Source organism: Gorilla gorilla, chromosome 2, assembly GCF_029281585.2.
Source record: "Gorilla gorilla gorilla isolate KB3781 chromosome 2, NHGRI_mGorGor1-v2.1_pri, whole genome shotgun sequence".
NCBI classification, from domain to species: Eukaryota; Metazoa; Chordata; class Mammalia; order Primates; family Hominidae; genus Gorilla; species Gorilla gorilla.
The window spans coordinates 124,118,627-124,144,150 of NC_086017.1; the positions used below are offsets into that span (position 1 = coordinate 124,118,627).

At 47.1% G+C, this 25,524-nt stretch overlaps 1 protein-coding gene across 17 annotated transcripts in view; it reads left to right on the plus strand.

Annotated features, from left to right (window-relative positions):
* Positions 1 to 25,524, plus strand: part of BOC (BOC cell adhesion associated, oncogene regulated) — a 76,664-nt gene that overhangs the window by 37,234 nt on the left and 13,906 nt on the right. For all 17 annotated transcript variants that reach the window (XR_010132901.1, XM_019024198.4, XM_019024195.4 and 14 more), the window contains 6 exons: positions 1,674 to 1,851; positions 2,508 to 2,786; positions 20,267 to 20,413; positions 22,772 to 22,915; positions 24,383 to 24,676; positions 25,041 to 25,313. Coding sequence is in view for 16 of the 17 variants with exons in the window: in XM_019024198.4 (XP_018879743.4) it covers positions 1,755 to 1,851; positions 2,508 to 2,786; positions 20,267 to 20,413; positions 22,772 to 22,915; positions 24,383 to 24,676; positions 25,041 to 25,313 (1,234 nt within the window). In the remaining variant the exon portion in view is untranslated. The remainder of the gene's footprint in view (positions 1 to 1,673; positions 1,852 to 2,507; positions 2,787 to 20,266; positions 20,414 to 22,771; positions 22,916 to 24,382; positions 24,677 to 25,040; positions 25,314 to 25,524) is intronic.

Consider the following 25,524-nt stretch of genomic DNA (forward strand, 5'->3'; position numbering starts at 1 on the left):
AGAACTCTTGGAAAACATTCTGAGCATCCACAGAATGCTAGGGGCTGGGGTCCTCCATCTGGTTTGGAGGGGTGCTCATTGGGCAGTGTGGATATGGCCCTCCTCACTCTCTCTGCAGCCAGGCAGAAAGCCAAAGGACCACAGGTCTTGGGGAAGGGAAAGGTTTAAGTTAATCCCAAGCACTTCCCAACACAGCAACAGTCCTCTGTGTCAGGCAAGTCGGGTGTCTCCTGTTTCTTACGGCAGTCTCTGCCGGCAGCCTGAACTCTAGGACTGGCCAACACAACACATCTCTCAGTTGAGAAGCTTAACTACTTCTTCTGAGTTTTAAATGGTGACTGTAAATCTTCGAGAGAGTCTCTGGTTAGGTAGATTGATCTAGAAGAGTTAACATTTTGAATGTATGTCACACTCCTAGAAATATACTATTAATATTGCCACAGGTGAATGATCCACCGTGCAGATCACTGGAATGTTGCCTTCAACGTTATCCGAACTCATTTCAATGCCTCCCTGCCTAATAAGTCTGTTGATACCCCTTGATACCCCATCCTTATTTGTTATTGTTCTATAAACCCATCAGTGAAAAAGCACAGAAGCAAAATCTTTGTTTTGGCTGTGACAGAAGTGTATGTGTGTGTTAGAATATACACTTGCCCATGTGATTTTGATAAATCCTGTAAGGACCATAGCTTAAGAAAGGCATAAAAAATTGTGCCTTCTGGAACAGGAGATGCTACTGTTCTAGGCAGAGAGGGTGGCTGATAGCTGAGGTGTGTTGTCAGATGGCTGGAGGTGCAGTGTGGTCTGAGCCTCAAAGCAATGTTGTTCTGGGTGGAGATACAACTTGGGTAATCAAGTGTGCAGATTTTGTAGAGACGGAAAAGTTCAAAATTTCTAGCACCGGGAGCAGAGAGAAGTGGGAGCTAGTGAGTGAAGTGAAAACAAGGCTCTGTGCCCTGAGAAAGCGAGGGGTCTTGGCTGGCTTATGACTTTGGGCTGTGTTTGTACCTGTGGGAGTAGATGTTATGGACAAGCTGAGGAGAGTAGGGTGATTGCAGGAATAAAAGGGAGTTTTCAGGGATCTAGGCATAGAGCTGGGGTGAGGAAAATCAGAGCAGGAAATATTTCATGAGTCACTGAGATGCTAGGATTCATTCACTTAGTAGCATTCCCTGCAAGGGCGTTCTGTATGCATCACACACACGGCACTGCTGTCCCGCAATAGTCTGCACTAACCACATGGCAGGGCACATGGCTGTGACCAGCTGGCCTTTTGCAAGCAAATGGTAAGAATAATCTCATCTGTTCTAGCATCTGTGCCAGATAGTCACTGTCCTGTGCCATGGATATGGCTGCAGGCCTCAGCATCTCTGTATCCTCTGCCCCTCCTCCTTGTTGCTGTCCATCCACTGGGCAAGACTCCAGCATTCTTACTACAATAAAATCACCTTCTAGCTAGAGAAAGAGCTCTAGGGGGCAACTTATAAGAAGCTTCTTTTAGATGAGAAATGGCACTATAGTGTTCTTTGGTCTTCCAGCAGCATGACCAGGTCTCTAGTTTGAATGTTGCCAACAGGGGACAAGGGACAAAGCCAAGCCCTGTGGCCACCACAGGTGCACCCCAGGCATCCTCATCATGGCCATTGCTCTCCCTTTCTCTCTTACAACAGAGTGTTGCCAGGGACGGCAGTATCTCTTTGTGTGACCCTGGCGGCTTATGGGACGTTGGCTTCAGACCTTTGTGATACACCATGCTGCGTGGGACGATGACGGCGTGGAGAGGAATGAGGCCTGAGATCACACTGGCTTGCCTCCTCCTAGCCACAGCAGGCTGCTTTGCTGACTTGAGTGAGTGCTTTCCTTCCCTTTCCCTGCCCTTACAGTCAAATGGAAACATTCCGCATTCTACAATAACTCTTTAAAAAGGCCTTCTTTACCTGGATTTCAAAGAACACTTTATTCCCATTGGCCTTCAGGGACACAAGAATACAAGATGAGACATGATCACAACAACATCATATTGGTTATAGTTTGGTATTTGACTCATTTCAAAGCTATACCAGAGGAGGAGGAGGAGAAGTAATAATAATAACTGCTTTTTATTGTGCACTTACCATAGTGTCACGGCAGGCAATTTACACATATCGTTTGCAAGACTCATGACAACCTTGTGAGACAATCAATATTAGCTTCATTTTACAGGTAAGAAACGGACACTTCACAAGGCTAGAGTCACATGGCTCAGAAGTAGTGGCACTGGGATGAGACTCAGGTCTGTCCAAATGCAAAGCCCAAGCTCTTGCCTTTACAATACATTCTCACTCCACATCTACTCTCTGGGAACAAAGGCAGGTTGGGAAATGGACAAGAGCAGTAGAGTCGGAGAAAGACCAACTTCTCTGGTGGCCACTTCTGGAAGACTTCCTGGGTGCAATGCTTCTAAAAACGTGATGTTGTTTTCTTGGGGGCATCAGTTCATTGCTGCATCCCTGTTCTTCCTCCAGACGAGGTCCCTCAGGTCACCGTCCAGCCTGCGTCCACCGTCCAGAAGCCCGGAGGCACTGTGATCTTGGGCTGCTTGGTGGAACCTCCAAGGATGAATGTAACCTGGCGCCTGAATGGAAAGGAGCTGAATGGCTCGGATGATGCTCTGGGTGTCCTCATCACCCACGGGACCCTCGTCATCACTGCCCTTAACAACCACACTGTGGGACGGTACCAGTGTGTGGCTCGGATGCCTGCGGGGGCTGTGGCCAGCGTGCCAGCCACTGTGACACTAGCCAGTGAGTCTGCTCCTTTGCCTCCCTGCCATGGTGCGGTCCCACCTCATCTCTCCCACCCTGAAGCCCCCACCATTCATGCTGCCTCTTGTTACTCTTAGCATAAAATGGGCCTTAACTGCAGAAATGTCAAATCAGAACAGTAGCTGCCTAGTAATGCCCAGTGATGGGGGACCCTGTGCCCTTGGAAAACCTCACTCCAAGTAGAGGCTGTATCTGGAGTGAGTGTCTACAGAGAGGGGAATTGGTCAGGGCATGGCAGAACTTGACATGGCAGAACTGTTCCGTGGGCCCCAGAGCAGGGCCATACTGTGCCTTCCTACTTGGTCATCCTGTGGGTGTAGGTGCACTGTCCCAACTGCTCACACACCTTCCAGTCCCCTCCCTCCATTCTCACCACAGTTACAGTTGGAGCAGGGAGAAACAGGACACCAAGAGACATGGGCAGGGCCATGTGTAGTCTGGACAGAGCCCGCCCAGCCCAGACTTGGCCTCCTGTCTCTCTGTGAGGGGCAAGCATAGTCCGAAGGCCTGGATTATAAATATTAGAACATAATGAAAAGGAAACTGTGTGGCAAAGGGATAAAGGGATACAGAGAAAAGAAACAAGGAAGAGATGAGGTGACAGTTTGGACCAAGGAAAATGCCAAGAGAAGACTTCACACTACCTTTTTTTTTTTCTGGTTTTGCCATTCTTTTATTCATGTTGTTACACTCAGTATAGGATAGTTTATTAAAATCATTATGTCTGTAGACATTCTATTTGTGATATAGAAATTGTGTTATTTCTGACCTCTATTTTTTCCTATTATGTGACAAAGAACATAGGTCCTCAGACCAACATGTGGAAACCAAGGGCCAAATGGCTTCTAAGGTCCCTCCCAACTGAATAATTCTGGTAAATTCCATTTCCATGCGCTCACTGACGGATGGTCCTAATAGCCACTCTTATTTCTTTTATGCTTGTGAAAGTCATCGTTTTTACAAAATTACTTGAGGGTGTATTATAAAGATTCAACAGAGCAAAGTAAAGGCCAAGTGACTTGACATAGTCATAGCTGGAAAAGGAGCCTTACCAAGACAGGTGTTTCTAGTTGCCATTATACTTATTCTACCTTATGAGGACCCATTATATGAGGCTAGATGGAAGTGAGTAAACAGACGTCCTACCTTTGCATGTGACTGCCACTTGGTGTGCTGTGTCTCAGGCACAACACATACACTATCTGATTTTCTACTCATTGTATGTATGGGCACATGAGACTTGATGGATTCAATACACCACTGAAGGCTGGAGAGCACCCCTGACAGCCATTCTTATATGCTGAGCCTGTGGCCAGGAAGCTTAAAGAACTGCCTCCAATTTGGCCCCTTTCCTGGCGCCTGAGGTGTAGAAAATAGGGAAACTTGTTGAGACTTTAATGGTATTTGGATTTAAACTTTGAGAAGATTTCCAGGGCTTGTTCCCTCATGACTCAGCAGCACCCCGTTATCCCTGAAAGCCCTGCTTTGGGCATCCATGTCACCATCATCATCATCATCATCACCCTTGTGGATGACGTGCTTCCAGGAGGTTGGCGGTGCTACATCATGGGGCTTACGTAAGGCAGCGAACTTTTGAAATGCCCCTCTATCCAAGAAAGCTGGGGTCCTTGGGGTGGGTGAAGCTTGAGTCCTGGGAGGAGAGTAGGGAGGGATGGAGAAGCAGTAACAGAATGGAGGAAAGCCCCTACGTGCCCTCCAGTCCCCAGATCCCTGGAGGAGCTTCACTCTGTGGGTCAGTGGAATGGAGGCTGCCAGGATTCCTCTTTTCTTGGGACAGTCAAGCAAGGCCTGCCCTTTTCTCAGAGGGAAGGCAGAGTGTGTCCTCAGCTGTCTCCCTGAGGAGCCAGGCTGACACTGGGCTGCATCTCGGAGCCCCCCTCACAATGGAGCCACTCCTCTTTGTGGCAGAAGGATCACCCATGGAATCTGAGTGCCTGGCCTCTGGGGAGCAGCCTGTGAGTGCTCAGGGAGGGAGGCAGGCCGTGGGTGGCTAGAGGGCCCTCCCTTCCAGCTGTGCTTGTTGGGCGGGGGCTGCTATGAGGCTTGGGTATTGAAGGTAGAGGGTTTAGAGGGGTCCTCTCATCACGTCAAGAAGGGCTGAGGTCAGAACTGCGTTTCCTATCATTGTACACTTCCCACCTCCACTTTCATATTTTCACATTATAATTGCATTATAGAATGTTTAGGATATATATAAAATAATCTCTCATAAGCCTGCTATCTTCATATAACCACCACCATCATTTTGGAGTATACCCTTGCAGTCTTTACCCCTGCTCATATTTGTATGTTGTAATGATACAACAAATATACAAGTTCTTTTCTCTCTCTTGATGTTATATGATAAGCATTCTCCATTGGCCATATGACCATGTTTACTGTTTTATTGAGTATAAAATGCATACAAGGCCTGGCACATAGAGATCAGAGATAATTATTACAATATGGCTTACACCTGTAATCCCAGCACTTTGGGAGTCTGAAGCAGGAGGATCATTTGAGGTTGGGATTTTGAGACCAGCCTAGGAACAAAAATTTTTTTTAAAAAAAATAGCCAGGCGTGGTGGCGTGCACTTGTATTGCTAGCTGTCTCGGAGGTGGGAGGACTGCTTGAGCCCAGGAGGCAAGGCTGGGGTGAGCCAGTCTCTTACAGATGAGATGTGGCTTTTTTGGAGACCCTGTCTCCAAAAAACAAATAAAATGCATACAGTAAAGTACACAAAGTGTACTAATCTTAAGTGAACAACTGATAACATTTTTCATGTACATCCACCCATGTAACCATCCCCCACGTCCCCTCATGCCCCTTCCTAGTTAGTCCACCCTCCCAGCCCCCACCAGTACTTATGATCGTAATTACTAGTGGTCCTAGAACATCTACCTTCTACCCTTTTCCTGTTGCTGGACGATTAGGGCCTTTCCAGTTGTTGATTATTACAAATGAGATGCGCCTTTTAGCAATGCGTGTGCCCTCAAAGAGCAGCACTGCTCATTCAACAGGGAGGTTTCATCTGCAAATGGGCAGCACAAGTCTGTAGAGACTCAAGACCATAACCATTCATTTGGCCTAATTAGGAGCCAGGCTGAACCTTTTATTGTTTGGGAAAGGGAGAGTTGGAGAGTGGAAGATTTATCTTGGAGCCTTCCTTCTGCTTCAAGGTGTATCTGTGTGAGGAGAGACAATTTATTAGCCTTCATTTTAAAAATATTCCTGGCTGCTTCTTTCTCTGGTGCTTGAGGGGATCTGTGGTTGGCAGAAAGGACAAAGGGAAGTGTTTGGTTGCGACCCAAGAAGGCACAGTAAGAGAAGAAGGGGCTTGTGCAGAAGCCGAGCTGGGCTTATTTGAAAGCCAAGAACTATTGGCTTGTCATTTAGACATGAATCAGAAGGCGAAATGTTTGGGCCTGACTAGAAAGAAGAAGTGCTGAAAGTTGAGAGAGCAGGCATGGGAGGCTGTGTCATGAAAAAGAGGGAGTTGGTGGAGTGGAACTGCAAAGCTTGGAGGAGGCAGCAACGAGGTGGCGGGAAGGTGGGTGGGGGCAAGTGAAAGGGGTGCTGTCTTTGGGTTAATGCCATTAGGGGATCTGGCCCAGACGCAGCAGTAGATTAAGTTTCTGAAAGCACATTCCTGAGCAGAATAGGGGCTGTGTTTTGCTGGTTGGCTGATGTATGAGGGAGGCCAAGTGGTAGACGGGATTACCGAAGGCACGGTCTGCATTTAGAGGAAAGACTGGGCAGCGGCGTGCCGGTGCACACGCATGCACACCCACACACACTCAGCATGGTAGGCTTCCTTTTCCTCTGGCCTCTTCTCCACGCTTTCCCATGTTCATCCTCGCACAAAGCAGTTGCTGTCTGGCCTACCTGGCAAGATGCTGCCTCCTGCATCCACCCTTTAGAAGGGAGCTATAGGTCATGGGGCTTAGGACCAGGCTTGAGGATTCGGGGGTGGAAGGGAGGCCTCTAGCAGAATAATTTTCTGGTCCAGTGTTGGAAGCTGGAGGGTCCACTTGTACTTCACCCTGACCAGGTGACATCATCTTTTGATTTTCAGTAAAATGGAGCCAGAAGTCAAATCACCTGAAGAGTCTCACCTGCACTCTCTCCCTCCCTCCAGCCCAGGTTGTCCTGGCCATGTGGGTAATGGCTGCTGCATGCTCTGTGGAGGTGCCCATCTCGCTGTCCTCTGAAGAGTTTTTTATTTCCTATTTAACCTAAACTTTAAAAAAAAAAAAAAAACTCTCTTGCTGCCAATGCCCCGCTTCAGATCATCTTGTCTAATTCTTGGTTTTTGAAATGCTTTTAACTTTGAACTCCTTCCTTTCACTTCCCTTTCCCTTTTCACAAGCCTCACACCAGGCAGCCAACCGCTCTACACAGCTCAGCTGTTCCCAGTCTGCTCCTGAACCAACAGCAGACCCTGCCAGGGAGCACTCCACTCCTTCTTACTGGACCCTGAGTTCCACCTCAGGCCTGTTCTCAACACAGCATGGCAAGGAGTCACAACCGACTCATCAGAGCTGGCAGTGGAAAAGCTGTTCTCAATCCCTTACCTCTAACAGTCAACCATTAATAATTGTTTATTTTTAACTTTTAAGATTTTTTGATAATTTTATTCTCCCAATTCTCCCATCATCCCTAGGTCCCACTGGTAGCTGGAAATAAAACAGGTGGTAACCAGGTAGCTACCTATAATTCTAAACTTGGGAATTTTAATCCTCAAGTTAATGTGAAGTCTTAAGCTGCAGCCGGTATAATTGAGAACAGATCGGTCACCGCTCCTTAAGGCCTCCTAGCGCCAAGGCCAGGCATATACTCCTGAATGGTCCTGTCTCTGGCATCAGAGATCAGCAGGCAAAGTGGCTGACAAGAAGGGAAGGAGTCTCCCTTGCCACTCATCCTCATGAATCTCTGACTTTGAGAAAATGTCCGAAGTGACCGGGGACCCTTTGTTACCATAATTTAATTTAACCCATGAATAAAATGAAGGGCCAAACTGGTATAATGGAAAAAACAAGAAGCTAAAAAAAATTTTTTTAATTCTGGGTTTAAGCCTTAGCTCTGCCATTTAAGTGTTCCATGACTTTGAGCAAATCACTTGGTCTTTAGACTGACTGCCACAGCTGTGAAATGAACACAGTAATTACATCACCAGTCTCATGGGTTTTTTGAGGATAAATGGGAGAATGTATAATATTAGTATTTGAGAGCATTTTAGAAATCCCAGGCTTTATTTGTTCGTCCATGTGGTTGTCAAACATTTCTGGAGTGTCTCCTTTCTGGAGGCTCTGAAGCCCGTGTCCAGCCCTGTACTGCCCAGTTCCATTCTGGGAGTGACCCTTAGGAAGACAGTCCAGAGGGTGGCAGAGCTTCCAGTCATAACCAGAACCAATAGAGGGCTGGCTTCTTATAAAGAGAGAACTAACCCATTCCTGTGACTTTCTTAGTTCCTTATATACATGTGCTCTCTAACTCAGATTCCCACCCCGGCCGCCTTCAGAAGCAGCCACGGTGTCATGGTGCATTGTCAGTGTAGCCCGCAGAGCTGCTCACTGATGCTCCTGTGGGTTCACTGCTGCCCACTCAACTGCTGCCGTATACAGACAGCTGTTGTTTTGCACTGACAGGCTGGGCTGACCCTGGCCTTCAGCATGGTGAATCCTACAAACAGAAGCTATGTCTCTTTGCTCAGCTCCCCTAACCGCTAATTCCCATCACACACTTCACTAAGGTCACCTAGGTTCTGACTGTGAACTAGAATAGTCCATAGTCCATTAAGGACCATTGTAGCCATTTCTTTCTTAAAATATTTCTAGCTTCCTTTATCCCTGTATTAGGGTTCTCCAGAGAAGCAGAACCAATAATACATATATGTGTGTGTGTGTGTGTGTGTGTGTGTATATATGTATAATATATTTAATTTTGTATATGTATAATTATATATTATATAAAGATTTATTTTAAAGAGTTAGCTCATGCAGGCTGTAGATTCAGGTAAGAATTGATATTGCAGTCTTAGGGTAAAAGCAGGAAACTCAGGCATATTTTCTGTGTTGTGTTCTTCTCTGGAAAACATGTCTTTGCTATTAATACCCTCAATGATCAAATGAGGCCTATCCCCACTAGGGAGGGTAATTATTTTCTCAAAGTAAAAGATTGTCTAGCAAAGTTGACACATGAAATTAACCATCACAGTCCCCTACTGTCCACCTGAAATACACCACCTGCCTGGAGTTCTTTTGGAATATGTCTCTTTGGAGACAATGTGAAGAAATTAGATTATCCCTAAGTCCAGCTCCCAGAATCATTAATGGCACATTTAGACAGAGATGTTTCCACGCTGCCAGGACAATGGTTATTCCTTAACCTTTATGGAGCCGTGAGCTCCATTCAAACCTCTGGATGCTTTGGATTTCAACCTTGGGTGGAGCTGACCATTGGAAGATGCAGACACAGAGACCCTGTTGCCCCAGCTCCTACCAGAGATGCATTCACTGGTTGCAGAAACAGCTTCATGAAGTCCTCTCACCTTGGCAGAGGCATATTGTTTGGATTCTCTTTGGCCACAGGTGTCTCAGAGCAAAATTGTGGTTTAATTTGGGCAATCTTATTAAGACTATCCTTTCCTAATTTTCCCCTAGTCTTGATTTTTAAATATATATATAAAACCTATATCTTGATTTTTTCTCAAGATTTTTTTTTCTCAACTCCTCTGTGAAGTGTAAGGGTGGAGAGGATGAGAGAAGAAACAAGCAAGCAAGAACTCAATTAATAAAATAATTTATCTTTCATTTCCAACAGTCACTATAATTTTCTTCCCAGAATATATTTTCTTACTACAATTAACAATCTACCTCTTTAATTTTGTCCTCAATACCTTACAACTTAATGCATTCTATTTCTAAAGGCTTCTATTAAATAAGGCAAGACCAAAATTCATGAGTCCCACTTGAAAAACAGCAAAGCACTCATTCTCCAGTGCTGACTCCTATATTTGGATGTTTGGAGGTTGGTGCCCTAAGAACTGGGAACATTTAGAATTTCTAACAGAGCACAGTAAGATCTGGTCCTGGCCATTGAACATCTCTCAGTCTAATGGAGAAGGTGGACTTTGTTCACACATTAGTCATAAAGCAAGCCAGCCCCATGAGTTGCCCGCCAGAAATGTGAACAGATTTTAACGGGAGCTCGGAGGCTAGCAAGGATTCATTTCCATTTCAGGGGATTGCGGAAGACTCAGCAGTTGAGCCTTGAAGAATGTGTACAAGACAACCTTGGTTTTTAATTTCTGAGTCCTCACATACCTTTCTCAGACCTTTAACAACCAAATTCAGCTCATAACATTGTGTATTCAGACCTAGGCCCAGTTCAGTTTCTGGGATGGCACCGATACTGCCATAGAAAGTTTTATTTCCGTAGTGAGATATTTCCATGGTGAGCTCAATCGAATTCTTAATCTAGCCACCAGGTGATTGTCTCTCTCTCTCCATCCTGTTCCCCGCTCACCCCATTTCTTAACTGTTTCTCATCTCTTTTCTCTTTGGGTATGATCATTTTCTGATTAAGAAAGAAACTTAGAGTGTTTTTTCCAGTACTCCCCACTTCCGCCCCCGTCTGGTTCAGTTAGCCAGTGACTCCCTGACAAAACAGGAGGAGCCATTCGCTCCAAATTGGAAAAACATTTATGTGTTGGCTTGGGCATCAGGGAATCCTGTACAAGCTTTTTGCTTTGGGATGAAGGGATGGCAGTGAGAAGGGTTGTAGGGAAAGAAAACACAGGTGGCTTCCTAAGCTGCCCCAGGAGGGGAAGGAGATTTGCAGCTGGGGCAGAGTGTGAGCCTGCCTTGGCTGGGAGAGACAGAGACAGCTCCACACAGGGGAATGGAATTGGAAAAGGAGAGCCAGCTTGAAATTTAGTTGTTCCATACCATAAGTTATGTGTATTTTACTTTGCCACTTGGGCAAGAAAATTATTGAAAGATGGCTGAGATCTAAAGGGTGCCTGAGCAACTTGAGCATCTTAATAGGAAATGAATAAGGAATACCTTATAGCTTTAGGACAAAGTCACATCAACACTTTCTGTTTTCTACTGGATGCAGGCAGAAATTAATAGCTCACGAGAACTATCCCTGATATTCTGGTGAAATCTTCAAATGGCATTGGCTACACCAGTCCTATTAGCCCTGGTGCAAGTACCCAGACAGATCCGTGGTGTAAGTTCTGCTCAGAGCATCTTGGCAGCAAATGTCTGCCCCAAACAGCCAGGGGTCCCATTCTATATTTATCAGAGGTCACTATTTACCAAACAGACCTCAGGTTCATAGTGCATCTTCTACCAAGGACACCCTTAAGGACTCTTAACCCACTCCACCCTTGTCCTCAATTCATTCTTTGCACTCACAGCCAAATGCTTAAATACAATACTGGGTTCATTTTCTAAGCTAAGAGAAAAGGGAAGGGCTGTGTAGTATGTTGATTCAGTGAGCCAAAACACAGTTTGAGGAGCCTTTTGCACCAGAAGCCAAGGGAAAGATTGATTTGCTGGCTTGAAATCACTGGATTCCTTTAAGGAGCATGGTGCAAGATGCTTTCTTTAAAACAAAAAAGAAAACCAAGAGAGCAAATGAGTCCTTGGTTCCCTCGTTTTTTAAAAACAGCTTCACACCTCAGCATCCCCTGTTTCTCGTGTGTGTGTGGAAAAGTTGAGCAATTTCTACTTTGACTTTGTTTTTAGACTTTCAGCCATTTTTGGAGTCTGGTAATAATCTTGAGCTCTATAGAACAGTGAGTCTGTCCTGCAAATAGACGTAGTGTTCACATCCAAATTAAAGGATGATCACTTCATAATGAGAAAAAATGTAAACAAAAGGAAAAAAACTTGCTGAAGTAGAAACAGCATCTATTTTCCTATAGGGAGAATTGTGATTAATAGTGAGGTGCTTACAGCCTTTCCCTCGGGCCCACTTTCCATCGCGCACTTTCTCCTAGCTTTCAGAATGGTGGTCCCTCAGCTGGCAGCATCTTCCTCTCCATCCCCGTCCTCAGAAAGTTCCCACCTCTGTTGGGTTACTAATTCCTTCTCAGTTTTCAAGACTCAGGTATCTTCTCTAGGAATGTTTCTTGACCCCTTCAACTTCCAAGTCTAGAGTAGGTTCTCTTCCCGGCTTCCTTAGTACCTTGGGTTTGCTTCCACAGCCCTTTCTTGCCTCTCTATCTGGAGGGTAGGAACTGTTATTATGCATCTGTGTCCACAGTGCTGTCCACGGGGCCTGGCACACCATAGGCCTTCTGTGAATGTCATGAAAGAGGAAGACTCCCAGATAAAACATGTTTGAGGTCTAGAAGATGAAAAAGGGCATACACAGGGTAAATTAACAATTTCTGAATTTCCTTTTCAAATTCTGATATATTTAAAGTTTTCAAGAAGTATATAAGAAAGGATAAAGCAGGGACTCAGGATACAAAGAGGTTGAAGATACAAATGGATTCAAGAAAGACTTAGAAAAATTGATGAACATCAGAAGCATAAAACAGCATTGGAAAGAAACTGAGATGTTTGGAGGAAATTCTGGAACCTCAGGGAGATGCCAGTGAATTTGGCTCCATGACCTAACACAGGGGTCCCCAACCCCTAGCCAGCAGACCAGTACCGTTCCATGGCAGTGCATGGCCTGTTAGGAACCGGGTCACACAGCAGGAGGTGAGCGGTGGACCAGCACGCATTACCATCTGAACACCACCTCCTGTCAGATCAGCAGTGGCATTAGATTCTATTAGAATAGAATAGAATAGAATAGAATAGAATAGAATAGAATAGAATAGAATAGAATAGAATAGAATAGAATAGAAGAGAACAGAACAGAACAACAGAACAGAACAGAACAGAACAGAATAGAATAGGTTTTCACCATTCAATAGAATAGGGTTCACCATTAGAGGGTGAACCCTATTGTGAACTGCGCATGGGAGGGATTTAGGAGGTTGTGCGCCCCTTATGAGAATCTAACTAATGTCTAATGATTTGAGGTGGAACAGTTTTATCCCAAAACCATCCCCCCTAGTCTCCCTACCCATGGTCCATGGAAAAATTGTCTTCCATGAAACCCGTCCCTGATGCCAAAAAGGTTGGGGACCACTGTCCTCACATATACGTCAAGGGGCATTTTGGAGTGGGTGGATGGGATTGGTGCCACTGAGGCTGATGGGAGTATGCAGTTTCCAGGTGTGTGGGAAGAAAAAGCAGGCCGTACTGCCCCGTCTCTCCCACCTGGAGTTCTGTTCATCACAGCCACACCAAAGTGCTCATCCCCATTCTCTCTCTCAGCTCCTCAGCCTCCGCTTTCTCTCCTCTCTCTCTTCTTGCACAGGCTGCCAGCCCTTCCAAAGCCTGTGCCAGGATCCAGCTCTGGCTCTGATGAGTCCAGACCACCAGGACTCACATTAATTTTCCCACTGCTAAGTTTATAGTTTGTATTTGGTTGATCAGAGAAATATGTGTGATGTGGGTTGCTGGCAAGTAAATCTTTTTTTCCTTCTTCTCTTTCTTCAGTATATTTTTTTTCTAACTATTTCATTCCTTCATCTAGTCCAAAAGAAACTTCCCAGTTCTGCTAACCAGCCCTACCTCAGAGCAGCCCTGAAGTCGGATAGATGAGATGGTCTACAGACCAGACATCTTCTGTGTTCATCTGGCTGCCAGACCCAGTGGAGACATGGCTCCATCCTTGACTTGTCTTTGAGGATTAATCGCATTTCTCGTTCTCTTATGTCTTTTTTAAAAATGAAATATTTTTAATTGGTTCAAGCCAAGAAATTCCTGAAGCCTCAGGCCAATTCGTTGCAAATCATTTAATGACATTGCAAAATAGGTTCTTTTTAGTCTCTCTCCTTCTTCCTCTCCCACTCCTCCCTTCTGGCCTGCTTTCCCCTCCTGCCCACCCCCAGATTTCTCTCTCCTGTCTTGACTTTGATTTTCAGCCCTCATCCCCCAGTCTCTTTCATCTCTTCCCCAATCTCAGCTTTCTTCCACTGCTCAAATCTGGGTGTAAATCCCACCTCAACTGAAAGGAAAAGAAAGAAACAAGATTTAACAACTAATGTGCTTGGCATCTACAAAGGTTTGTTTTTTTTTTAATTCTTCTTCTTCCTCCCCATGGAAACTGTTTTCTTTAAATAAAAAAGAGCATGCCTTGCTTTCATCAGAAAGTGTGTTTGAGAAATTTCATGTCATGTTTCCATGGTTGTCAGGAGAGAGCTTGGGAGCCAAAATTATTTGTGCAATTGGACAGGCAGAAAAAAATCCCAAAGACAGCAAACATATTTATCCAGTCTCCCTGCCTGCAAAGGGAGGAGCAGTACTCACTCTGCCAACTGTGTTTCTAAGTGTCTCTGTAGATTACAGTGTTGACTTAGGCTGGAGTGCTGGTGGAGGTGGTGAGGACTACGCTGGAGAACACCACGCTTGTGAATTATTGTGTCCTGCCTTGTCTATGTGATTGAAAGCTCCCTGTGGTTAAGAGCTATGTCTTTTCTTCTTTGTATTTTCTGCAGTGCTTGGCATAATAGACAATTCTGCAGCACCTGGCTTGCTAAATGAATGACTCGATGATGACCAGAGGGATGGTATTTTACCAAATGCTGGTTTTGTCCCGCTTTGTGGGCTGCAGGGGGTCTATGTGCCAGGGCTAAAATACTTAGTCACTACCCCAAATGCATGGCTTCTGAGGTGCCTGCCCAGCCCACAGTAAACCCCAACCACTCACCAGGTGCCAGGCTTTCTGACCTCATGAGAGCACAATGAGCCTCCAGCCTTTCCTCTGTTTCTGTAGTTGTCCCACATCCTCAGCAGAAAACTGCCATGGCTTTTCACTTGCAGATCATTTTATTTCAGAGGAATAACCTTGGGGTCATGCCAAGCCATGGTCCCTCAAGTGACTTGGGGGTTGAGAATTGTGTTGGGACTTTTTGTCCATCAATGAAGCAGTTTGGGACACAGGAGAGCCCCCATATTGTCCAGAGGCAACATAGTGAGGAGTGTCAAGGACCCTTTGTCTTCTCAGACTCTACAGTCAAGTCTGTCTGATAGCCATGAGCCAGAAGCTCAACCAGAGAAAACTCTTAGTAACTTTACTTCTCCTGCACCTCGGGTGTCTCTCAAAAAGGGACTGAGGTGCAGGGAAGGACCAAAGGATCAGCATGCCACTGAGTAGTGCTCCAGTAGAGCAGAATCCTTTGTGCCTTGTAGCATTAGCCACAGATGCAGCAAGCTGCCATAGGGACAAGTTGAGGCTTGGAGGTTGTGACAGTTGGGGAATAGAATTATCCATCAGTCCAGAAACTTGCCAGTGGCCCTGAGGCTGCTAAGTCATCCTGGCAGCATTGCCACATGAGCCCCATGCGGTGCCCCGTGACCTAATGGATCCCATCCAGACCTCTGTAGAGGAGTGCAGGCTTGTCCTGTGATCCCCAGGAACAGGCAGGAGGGTAGGACAGGACTGTGCGTGAGAAGTACCTGCAGGGGTAGAAGGCCAAAGTTTCTTTAAGCATTCAGCAGAGCTCATGGATATGGGCATATTGGTAACTCCATGAAGCATCCAGCGGATGGTGGTGTCTTACTTCTCTTCTTACTGCAAACAGAATCAAACTTCAATTTGCAGCTTAAAGGAGAATGCAGGAGAAGATTGAATGAATAACTCCCTTGGAAGTGATTGTTAGGTTTATGGATTACACCTGGGGCATTTAACTGAGACCCAACACATCCTGTAGTTGGACACGTAAAGTCCATGAAAATTGGGGGATAAGCTTACAATTAATATTTGACAATTTGTGTTATGAGAATGCATGAACATACCCCAAATACTGTAATTTAATTCATAGCTCTGCCGAGCTTTTATTAATAAAGGAAAGATAGAGACTAGAAGGTGGTGAGAAAGAAATTCAAGAGACATTCAAGATAAAATGTGCCAATTTGCAGTTTCACATGTGATCTGCTGATGGCAGCCACATCTATATACCTTTGACAGTCTAATTTGCTTTCTGTTTTTCCCATAGCCAAAAGGGTCTGTGCCTGATGTGCCCTTTGAATGTGAAGAGAGCACAGAGTACATCACATGATGTGTGTCTGAACACATCCCTGTAGCCTCTGTGTTCAGACAGCCTACAGAAGTGATGTATCAGAGTGTACGTGTTCCCTTTGGAAACTGAGCTCCCAGAAGGAAGGAACTGGGCCGGGTTCTATATGGAGCCTAAAATATCATGGGCTTTCTCAGAAATCACAAAGCTCTGTGATAAGTAAATAAGGTCAGTAAACTCAGAGATGGCCCCAAAGACCAGGACTTCCGACCTGTTGGGAGCTGAGAAACAAAAGTGGGTCTACTAGCATTTGATTAATGTGGGCAAGTTAATGAAGTAGCTGGAAAATGCACAAAGAGAGGATGCACAAGAAGGGTGCGAGGGGAGGGAAGGTAAGAGGATTAAAGCTGCAAAAACATTCCTCTAATGGATTTCTCAAACACACCAGCCAACAGGCAAGGGCAGGTGTCCTGTCAAACCATTTCCCCATGAAACCTGATCCATCTTTCTGCAGTGGAGGCCTGCTAACTCTATTTGTAATTGAAGGGCCTGTCCCTTATTTCCAGTGAAGCACACTGAGCAGCCTAGGGACTCAGCCAGGAAACCGGCTTTGCAGACAAAGGGGCCTGGGAACAGGCTGGTTTCCTTCATATGCGCCAGCTAGAGCTCCTCTCTGCATCTGCCCCATCTGATGGCTGGTTAGGCTCTTATTGATCATGAACTCCCCACCCCTCCCTGGCCCCCTTCCTGTCCAAAAACACTAGAAAAAGTGGTCCTCTGATTTTCAGATCATTCATCACTTCATTATTCTGCCTTTGATCCCTTAGTGAAACTCAAGTTTTACTCAAGCAGCCAAATTGGGAGTGTTTTAAGCTAAGGCTTAAGCTTAGGAGGCACGGGGGGAGGGGGGATAGAGGGTAGGAGGGACAGGGCCAAGGACCGAACTGCTGCTTATTTGTTTTGAAGCCAGGAAGGCTCGCCTGCCAGTCGCCCCTTGTGGGGAGCTGGATGTCCAGCTGGGGTGCCCTTGGTCCTGCCTGCACAGGCTGTTGTGCACATGTTGGCATCAGAACAGAGGGGCTGTCTGGCCGCATGGCTGACCAGTGCCCAGCTTCATGCTCCCCCACTGCACAGCCTTCTGTCTCCAACTGAGCAGCTGTCAGAGGGTGCAGCAGGAGCCAAGAGGGGATTAAAAGAGACAGTGTTTTCTACCACTGGGTTGCTGAGGTGGGTGCCTGGCAGAGTGCATGCTCCCTCTGTGCCTGGATAAGCCCTCAATTACAATGGGCAGGAGCCTGGGGCCATGAAGATGGAGATGGCATCCTGGTGCCAAACTCCTTTCATTTCCTTACATCTTTCTTGCAAAATGATCTGCTAGCTTTAAGTATATTCTTTGCTTAAGGCAAATTTCCTTGGAATGAGGTGAAGAAAAGGAGGAGGAAAAAAAAAAAAACCTCTTGGTGGAGTAGTTTGGGACTTATTCGACCACGGAGGAGAGTGCTTCACAGCGCCTGAGGAATTTTCCAGATGCCCCTAAGCTCACAATCACTCACAGCTCACAATCATTCACAGCTCGCTTTGTGGGGAGCCTCCTGACTTGGCAGGTACAGGGCTCACTGGCCTGAAGGAGGATTAAGGCCTTGCATTTTTTAAGTGAATTGCTTTCAGAAAACAAAGTTACCGATGTTTAGCTAGAACATGTTGAGCTCAAGCAATTTCTTTCCCATAGTCCAAACCTTCCTCTTCTCTGAGAGAAAACTCATTAGCTATCTTGGCTGAGAGGCTCAGCCAGGACTGGGCTAAATAATTTGTGGGACCAAATGCAAAATGAAAATGTAGGGTCCCTTGTTGAAGCATTATTAAGAATTTTCAGATGATGAAAGCAGAGCATTAAACCGAGTGTTACCCCATCAAGTGCAGAGGCAGGTTGCACACCCATCAAGCTGGCCTTGGGCTCAGCCTTCCAAACTGTATTTATTTAGCAAGGATTTAGAAAGCATTTGCTGTATCCTCAGTACTATGCAATAGAGCTTGGGGTTGGGGTGAAGAGTGAAAAATTAATAGGCTTCCCACCAGGAATTTATCGTTTTGTTAGGCTCAGATATCACACAAAAAACATTAAATAATTTTGAAATCATTATTTAAAAGCCCAGGAGGCCCTACACTTACCCATAGGAAGCAATCTATGAGAGATCTCGCCTTGACCCACAGGCATCATGCTTGTTCAGCCTGGAAAGTGAAATGGGGCAATAGAAAGGAATCAGGCAGCCAATCCCTGTTTTTTGTTAAGTTTTTTTGTGTGTGTGTGGGTACATAGTATGTGTGTATATTTATCAGGTACATGAGATGTTTTGATACAGGCATGCAATGTGAAATAAGCACATCATGGAGAATGGAATATCCATCCTGTCACTGTTTTTAACACATCACTCCTTGAATAGCATGTATTTCTTACAGCACATTTATTAGACCCATTTCACTTCTTTCTTCAGATCCCACATAACGTCTCAAGAAACATTCTATTTGCAAAATAGCTTCCATTGGCCACACTTAGATATAATGTTCACAGAACATTTGTTGTGCTAGGCTCTTGTCCGTTTGTTCAAAATGTAGACCAACTTCAACTATGAATTTGAGTTTCTAGGCAGCATAATGGGCATCTTGTACCTAACTCGTGGGGCTCAGCTTCCAAGATATTCATTCGTTCATTCATTAACATTCATTCATTTATTCATTCAACACTTGCCAAGTGTGTACTTGGGCCAGGACCTGGGTTAGGTTCAGGGGACACAGACAGGAACAAAACTCGGTCCACGCCCCTAAAGAGTTCACAGTCTAATATTGTAATCAAAGGGACATCAATCCTTTCACAGAAACAATAGGGCTTTCTTCCCCTGTGTTGGCTTGAATTGACTAAGAGTTGCTGGGAAGTTCCATTACGTGGGAAGCCTCCTGACCTCACTGAGTACCTTAATCACCAGGCACTCCTAGGGTGACACCAGTTTGTTTTTGGTCATTATCTCTTGTCTTCTGTGAGAAACCTGGTTCCAGCCCTCTCTGGGTCTCCACTGGAAACAACAGCAGAGGCAGGTGCAGTCTTGCAGTGAAATTGCAGTCAGTCCCGATGCTGTCAGTCCCGGGAACTGAGCAGAATTTGGTGTGGCCAGTATTCGGAGAAGGTGCCTTCAGGGCTTTCTGAGTACCTTTAAGAAGAGAGTGTCTGGGTAAAATATTTCCATCTGTCTTATACTCCATTAGTTTTATTTCTCCTCTTAAATTCAGCTATAATCCTGAAAACCAGATTTCCAGCTTGGAATGCATGCAGTTTTGTTGTGCAAGTGGTCCCTGTTTTACTCAGCAAAATGAGTGATTTGTCTCATACAAAGAGAGATTTGTTGTTTGGACTCTTGCATTGTTTGGGAAACATTCTGCTTTTATTCTAGATGAATCTCCATGCTCTCCCAGTTTAGATCCCATGGTGCCAAGCCAGGAGAGATGGCTATGGGGCTGCCAGAGACCACAGCCTCATGTTAGGACCCTGGCTTCTCCATAGTCCACTGCCATTAAGCCACCCTGGGGTGCTGCCTGTTGTCCTGGCAGATTCCTCTTTGTCTTAGAAAACCCTTAGGGTATCCAGAGTCCTGCCCCCAGCCCCAAGGAAGGATCCTCCGTGAAGTGGGGTGTGGCTCCTGAGCAGCAAGAATCAGCCTTCTGGTTATAACCATGGCCGGCAATCAAGTGGAATCTCAGGCCTGTTACTTGTCATCGTGGATACCTAAGGAGAACCTGGGAAGGCTGTTCTTTTTTTTTGAGACGGAGTCTCGCTCTTTTCGCCCAGGCCAGCGTGCAGTGGCGCGATCTCAGCTCACTGCAAGCTCCGCCTCCTGGGTTCATGCCATTCTCCTGCCTCAGCCTCCGAAGGCTGTTCTTAATCAACTTGGAGAAAAGACATCAGCATTCTCTTTTATTGTTCCCTTCCATCTCCATTAGTTGAGCCTTCTGACAGCTCTGCTAGGACATTTGTACCTTGACCCACCCCATTTCTGGGGTGGATAAGCAGAGCCAACTTGCCCCCACATCTCAGTGTAACAGATGGTCTGAGCCAGAGGCACCCCTTGATGGGATTCTCTCTGCACCTTTCCCCAGCTTGTATATCCAAAGTGAACCCCATCAGTGATGAGGGCCCCACATTCTTACAAACTCCTGTAGACAACAAGGGGCTGGAGGAAGAACTCGGAGGATCCCCTGATATGCCCCTAGGTGTGAGCTTTGTCATGACTGACAACACCAAGGCACAAGCCCACCCTGAAATGTCACACTTTTGCTCTGCTCTCCTCCAACCAGCACCTTCCCTTCTCTTCACAGATCTCCAGGACTTCAAGTTAGATGTGCAGCACGTGATTGAAGTGGATGAGGGAAACACAGCAGTCATTGCCTGCCACCTGCCTGAGAGCCACCCCAAAGCCCAGGTCCGGTACAGCGTCAAACAAGAGTGGCTGGAGGCCTCCAGAGGTGAGTGGGCAGGAGCCCAGAGGCCAAGGCTGAGGCCAGAAGGGAAGCTGGCCTCCTCCAACCGCTCGCTGCTCAACAAAGCTAGGGCAGCTGCTGCTGTCTCCCAAACCCCCCTCAACATGCCAGCAGCCCTGTCCTCATGCTGGCCAGCTGTCCTCCTCCCTTTTTTTTCCTTTTAAGAGACAGGATCTTGTTCTGTCACCCAAGCTGGAGTGCAGTGGCACAATCAGAGCTCACTGCAGCCTCCGTCACCAAGGCTCAAGAGATCCTCCTTCCTCAACCATCTGAGTAGCTAGGACTACAGGCACACGCCACCATGCTTGGCTAAGTTTAATTTTATTTGTTATAGAGACAGTCTCGCTATGTTGCCCAGGCTGGTCTAGAACTCCTGAGCTCAAGCAATCTTCCCGCTTTGGCTGAAATTACAGGCTTGAGCCACCATGCTTGGTCATGTGTTCTTTCTTGATATTTGGTCCTGTAGGGTCCCAAAGCAGGTGGCTTCCATTATGGAAGTCCTCTGTCTTAGCATGAGGAATTTCTTTATCCTTTCAGGCTCCAGAAGATATTACTGAGATGCTGCTGTTCCATCCAGGCCCTCAGCACATGGTTCTGCATGCTGCCTGGGGAAGCTCTGTGCCTCCAGGCACACACAGGAAGGCTGCCTAATAAGCCCATTCATGGAGCCCCAGGGTTCCCTGGCAGGAGGTGGAGCTCTTCCCCATGCAGCAGAGCAATCTTTATAGTGGACTTCATTTTTCCCTCTCCCCATTTGCATAGTAAATGCAGTTATCTCAGCTGTCACAGCTCCATGCTCAAGCCACAGTGGACAGACACGGCAGCAGGTCTAGGGAAGCCAAGACTTGGTCCACAGAATGCCAGAGGGGAAGGGGTTGTCCCTGAAGTCAAAGCCAGCTTCTTTTCACAACTGACCCAATACTCGAGGCCAAGTAGACCTTTCTTGACCTGACTCCACAGCTCAAAATGTACACCTTTTAATTGCTTGAGTCCAGGAGGCTAAGGTTGTAATGAGCCAAGATCATGCCACTGCACTCTAGCCTGAGTGACAGAGTGAGACCCTGTCTCAAGAAAAAAAAAAAAAAAAAAAGTATACCTTTAAAAATATTCTATAGATTTTAAGAGTTTTTATCAACTCTTTCTGGTTATGAAAGGAACATATGTTCATTATAGAAAACTTAGAGAATACAGAAAACTGTTTTCAAAAGGGTAAAACACCTAATCCAACCACTCAGACTAACTGGAGACTAGGGGAAGAAGAGCATTAATCCCTGCTGTCCCCAGCAGAAGGTTGGCAGCAGCCTCTGGGAGAGGCCTGCCTGCCCCACCAGGGCCAAGGGTTTCTCCCACTCCATCTGGCACTTGCTAATAAGCAGCTCATACCTGGGTGGCCCAGCAGCAGGCAGGCACCAGGCTTGGCAACAGCGTGGCTCTCAGGAGGGGCCACCAGGGCAAAGCTCAGCACTGATGGCCATAGCTTTACCTGCCAGGAAGCCAAATGCCACCCTAGTTGCTGGGGTGTCCAGGAGCTGTGAATCTGCCTCCTAGCTACAGAACCTGAACACCCGTGAGGCACCATCCCAGGGCACCTGTGGACCAGGAGCAGACAGAGCCTAACAGGCCCCTGATGTGGAAGAAAGGATTTCAGTGGCATTCATGGGGAGGACAGTGGTTGAAGGTCAGAATATTCCTCTCCAAGTAGCAGAAATGCAATAATGAGGCGATTCCGAGTGATGGCTATGACTGATGGGAAGATTTGCTCATCATTTGGGAAGGGAGAATGATGGGAAGCTCCAAAATCAATTTCCTCCTTCCTGAAGGCTTGCAGGAATGATCTCATCTCTCATGTGTGCAGCCTGGGCCTCTCAATCCTTACAATAGCCCTGAGGCAGCATACATTAAGCCTTTTTACAAATGAGGAAACTGGATCAGAGAGATTAATTAACTTGCCCAAGATCACACAGCTAATACCCAGCAGACCCAGAGCGTGAGACCATGGCTGATTCCAAATCCTGCTTCCTTTCTAGCCTCCCTTAGCTCCCTTTAAAGTATAAAATGCTCTTCTATTGACCTATGCACTAAGTTGTGGCAGTTAGTCAGTCAGCCAGTCTGTTAGCTGGTTGGTTAGTTACCTTTTCTCTCTGGCACTCTGTCCTGCTTGTTGCAAGGTTTTATGGGGAGAACAGCATCTTAGGCTTGGTCTTGTGGGGACTCAGGTGGCCATCAGCTCCTAGTGCCTGCCCAGCCTGTTCCTCTCCCTCCATGCACCTCTCCTTTGTGGAAGCTGCAGAGTGAAGCATTCTGGACCCATCCCGTTTTCCCCTGGCCCTGCCCTTTCCACAGGTAACTACCTGATCATGCCCTCAGGGAACCTCCAGATTGTGAATGCCAGCCAGGAGGACGAGGGCATGTACAAGTGTGCAGCCTACAACCCAGTGACCCAGGAAGTGAAAACCTCCGGCTCCAGCGACAGGCTACGTGTGCGCCGTAAGGCCCGGGCCCACCTGCTGGGGGATGGGGGATCATTGATGGGAGGGCTCACAAAGATGGAAAGGGAGGTAGATACCTGGAGGTGCCACATCCAAGCTCCAGTTCTGTGTGCACTGGCTTTGGCCGGGGGACAGCCAGGGGTTCTCAGCCAGGGGTTCTCTCCCCTCTGGCCGGCCTCAGGGCCAGCATCTCACAGCACACAGCCCCAGGCGACTGCCTGCTGCCACACCTGCCTGATGGGAGGTTTCCTTCACGGTTACTTTGCGATTGGGATGGGTCAGAATGTGTGTGCTGGGACAGGACGGTGGGTCTTGTCTCAAGCTCAGCAGCGGACACAGCATGTGCCTAGAACAGACGGCCACGTGGGAGGCCTCCAGGCTGCTGTTCTGCCCTACATGAGGTCCCTGGGCCTGCACTCTCTGCACTGATGAGGTGTGCCCAGCACCACCCTCTGGTGAGCTTCCAGGAGGCCCACATGCTCTCAATGCACCGGAAAACAGCAGCTACCTTTCCGTGCGCTTGCCTGGAGTCCCTGCCTATTCAAAGGAGTGACATCTTACACGGAGTTAGGCTTGGAGTTGGCACCAGAGATGGAATCACTGTGAAGCTAATGAAGTTAAACTTCCATGGTCTTTCACTCACTGACAGAGGCCTCACAAGGCCCTAACTTTGTATGTATCATTTTCCATTCTTTTTGGGGCCTCTGAAACTGTATAAATTTCAGGTTTTAGAAAACCTGGGTCTGTCCCTGGTTGGCATATAAAGCAGAATTACACATGGTCCCCTTGCTCCTTGAAGGTTGCTGAGGAACGGCACACATTAGAGAGTAAACGTGCCTTTCAGTGAGTTCTCTGCAGTTTGTCCACAGTGTTGAAAAAAGATTACAGCTTTCCCAGCTGTGCACCTGAGGAAGTACATAGGTGATTTGCATTTGGGGACCTTGCAATTTGAGAAATGCATGTGTTTAAACAGTGGATTCCATTCAGCTCAGCCGGAGGCCGGCTCTGAGATGCTCACTGAGAGACAGCTGGGCCTGAGAACCATAGGGTGGGGTTGAGAGCATGGCAGATTCTTGTTTCCCATCTCATCTTCAGCCTCCCAGCGCACTTACTGAGTGCAAGCAGAAAGAAATATCTGTACCATTTAAATTGCCTCTACACTCCCTCACCTTTCTCTGTTTGCCAGCACACGTAGTTAACTGTGCATATGTTATGTTGATGCTGCTGTTCTTCTGTGTTATCTCATTCCTTACTCATAACAGCTCCCTGCAGAAGCAGCCCTTGTTTCTGATAAGGACACCAAGCCCCAAGGGAATTCTGTAGCACGCCCCACTCTACGTAGGTTGAAAGACCCGGAATGGCTGTTTGATCCCATCTCCATGCTCTCTGGGACTGCCTCCTGGGGATGCTCTACAGGACATCCTGGTCCACACGCCTTCTGTCCTTGCCCTCCTTGCCCCTCCAGGCTCCACCGCTGAGGCTGCCCGCATCATCTACCCCCCAGAGGCCCAAACCATCATCGTCACCAAAGGCCAGAGTCTCATTCTGGAGTGTGTGGCCAGTGGAATCCCACCCCCACGGGTCACCTGGGCCAAGGATGGGTCCAGTGTCACCGGCTACAACAAGACGCGCTTCCTGCTGAGCAACCTCCTCATCGACACCACCAGCGAGGAGGACTCAGGCACCTACCGCTGCATGGCTGACAATGGGGTTGGGCAGCCTGGGGCAGCGGTCATCCTCTACAATGTCCAGGTGTTTGGTGAGTGTCTGCTGTGGCTGTCTTCTGCTTGGCCTTCTCTCTGGTCTGTGCAGCCTTTCTAGAAATGTAACCCAGGCTCACAAAGGGTTAGCATCTTGTGAAAGGCCACATGCTGAGTGAGGAACAGGCATGCTGAAGAGTCAGGGCTCTTCGGATCCCAGAGTAAGAGCACGCAGTCCTGGAGCCCTCCTGTCATGATTCTGATGGTGGAGACATCAGACCTCTCCTTCCCTCTACTCTGCCCATTAGGAAAAAGCAACAGCCAAAGGGCAGGGGAGCTGCTCCTAACTGCATCCCTCCCAGCCCATCTGGCCCTGGGACAGAAAGACACAGCCCTTCTCACCCTGCTCTGGTTTCCTGGCAGAACCCCCTGAGGTCACCATGGAGCTATCCCAGCTGGTCATCCCCTGGGGCCAGAGTGCCAAGCTTACCTGTGAGGTGCGTGGGAACCCCCCGCCCTCCGTGCTGTGGCTGAGGAATGCCGTGCCCCTCATCTCCAGCCAGCGCCTCCGGCTCTCCCGCAGGGCCCTGCGCGTGCTCAGCATGGGGCCTGAGGACGAAGGCGTCTACCAGTGCATGGCCGAGAACGAGGTCGGGAGCGCCCATGCCGTAGTCCAGCTGCGGACCTCCAGGCCAAGTGAGTGTAGCCCAGGGGTCTGAGATTCCAGCTGATGATTCACTGAATCCTTTTCTCAAATGAAATCTAACTTGGAACCCCAGTATATAAGATAGAAAAAAGTAGCTTTTAGTTGTAAGCTCAAATTTATATGAACTTAATAAATCTGAAGTGCAGATTTTCACTAATGAAAATAACCCATTTAATTGCTGTATTTTTAAAAAATATTTCT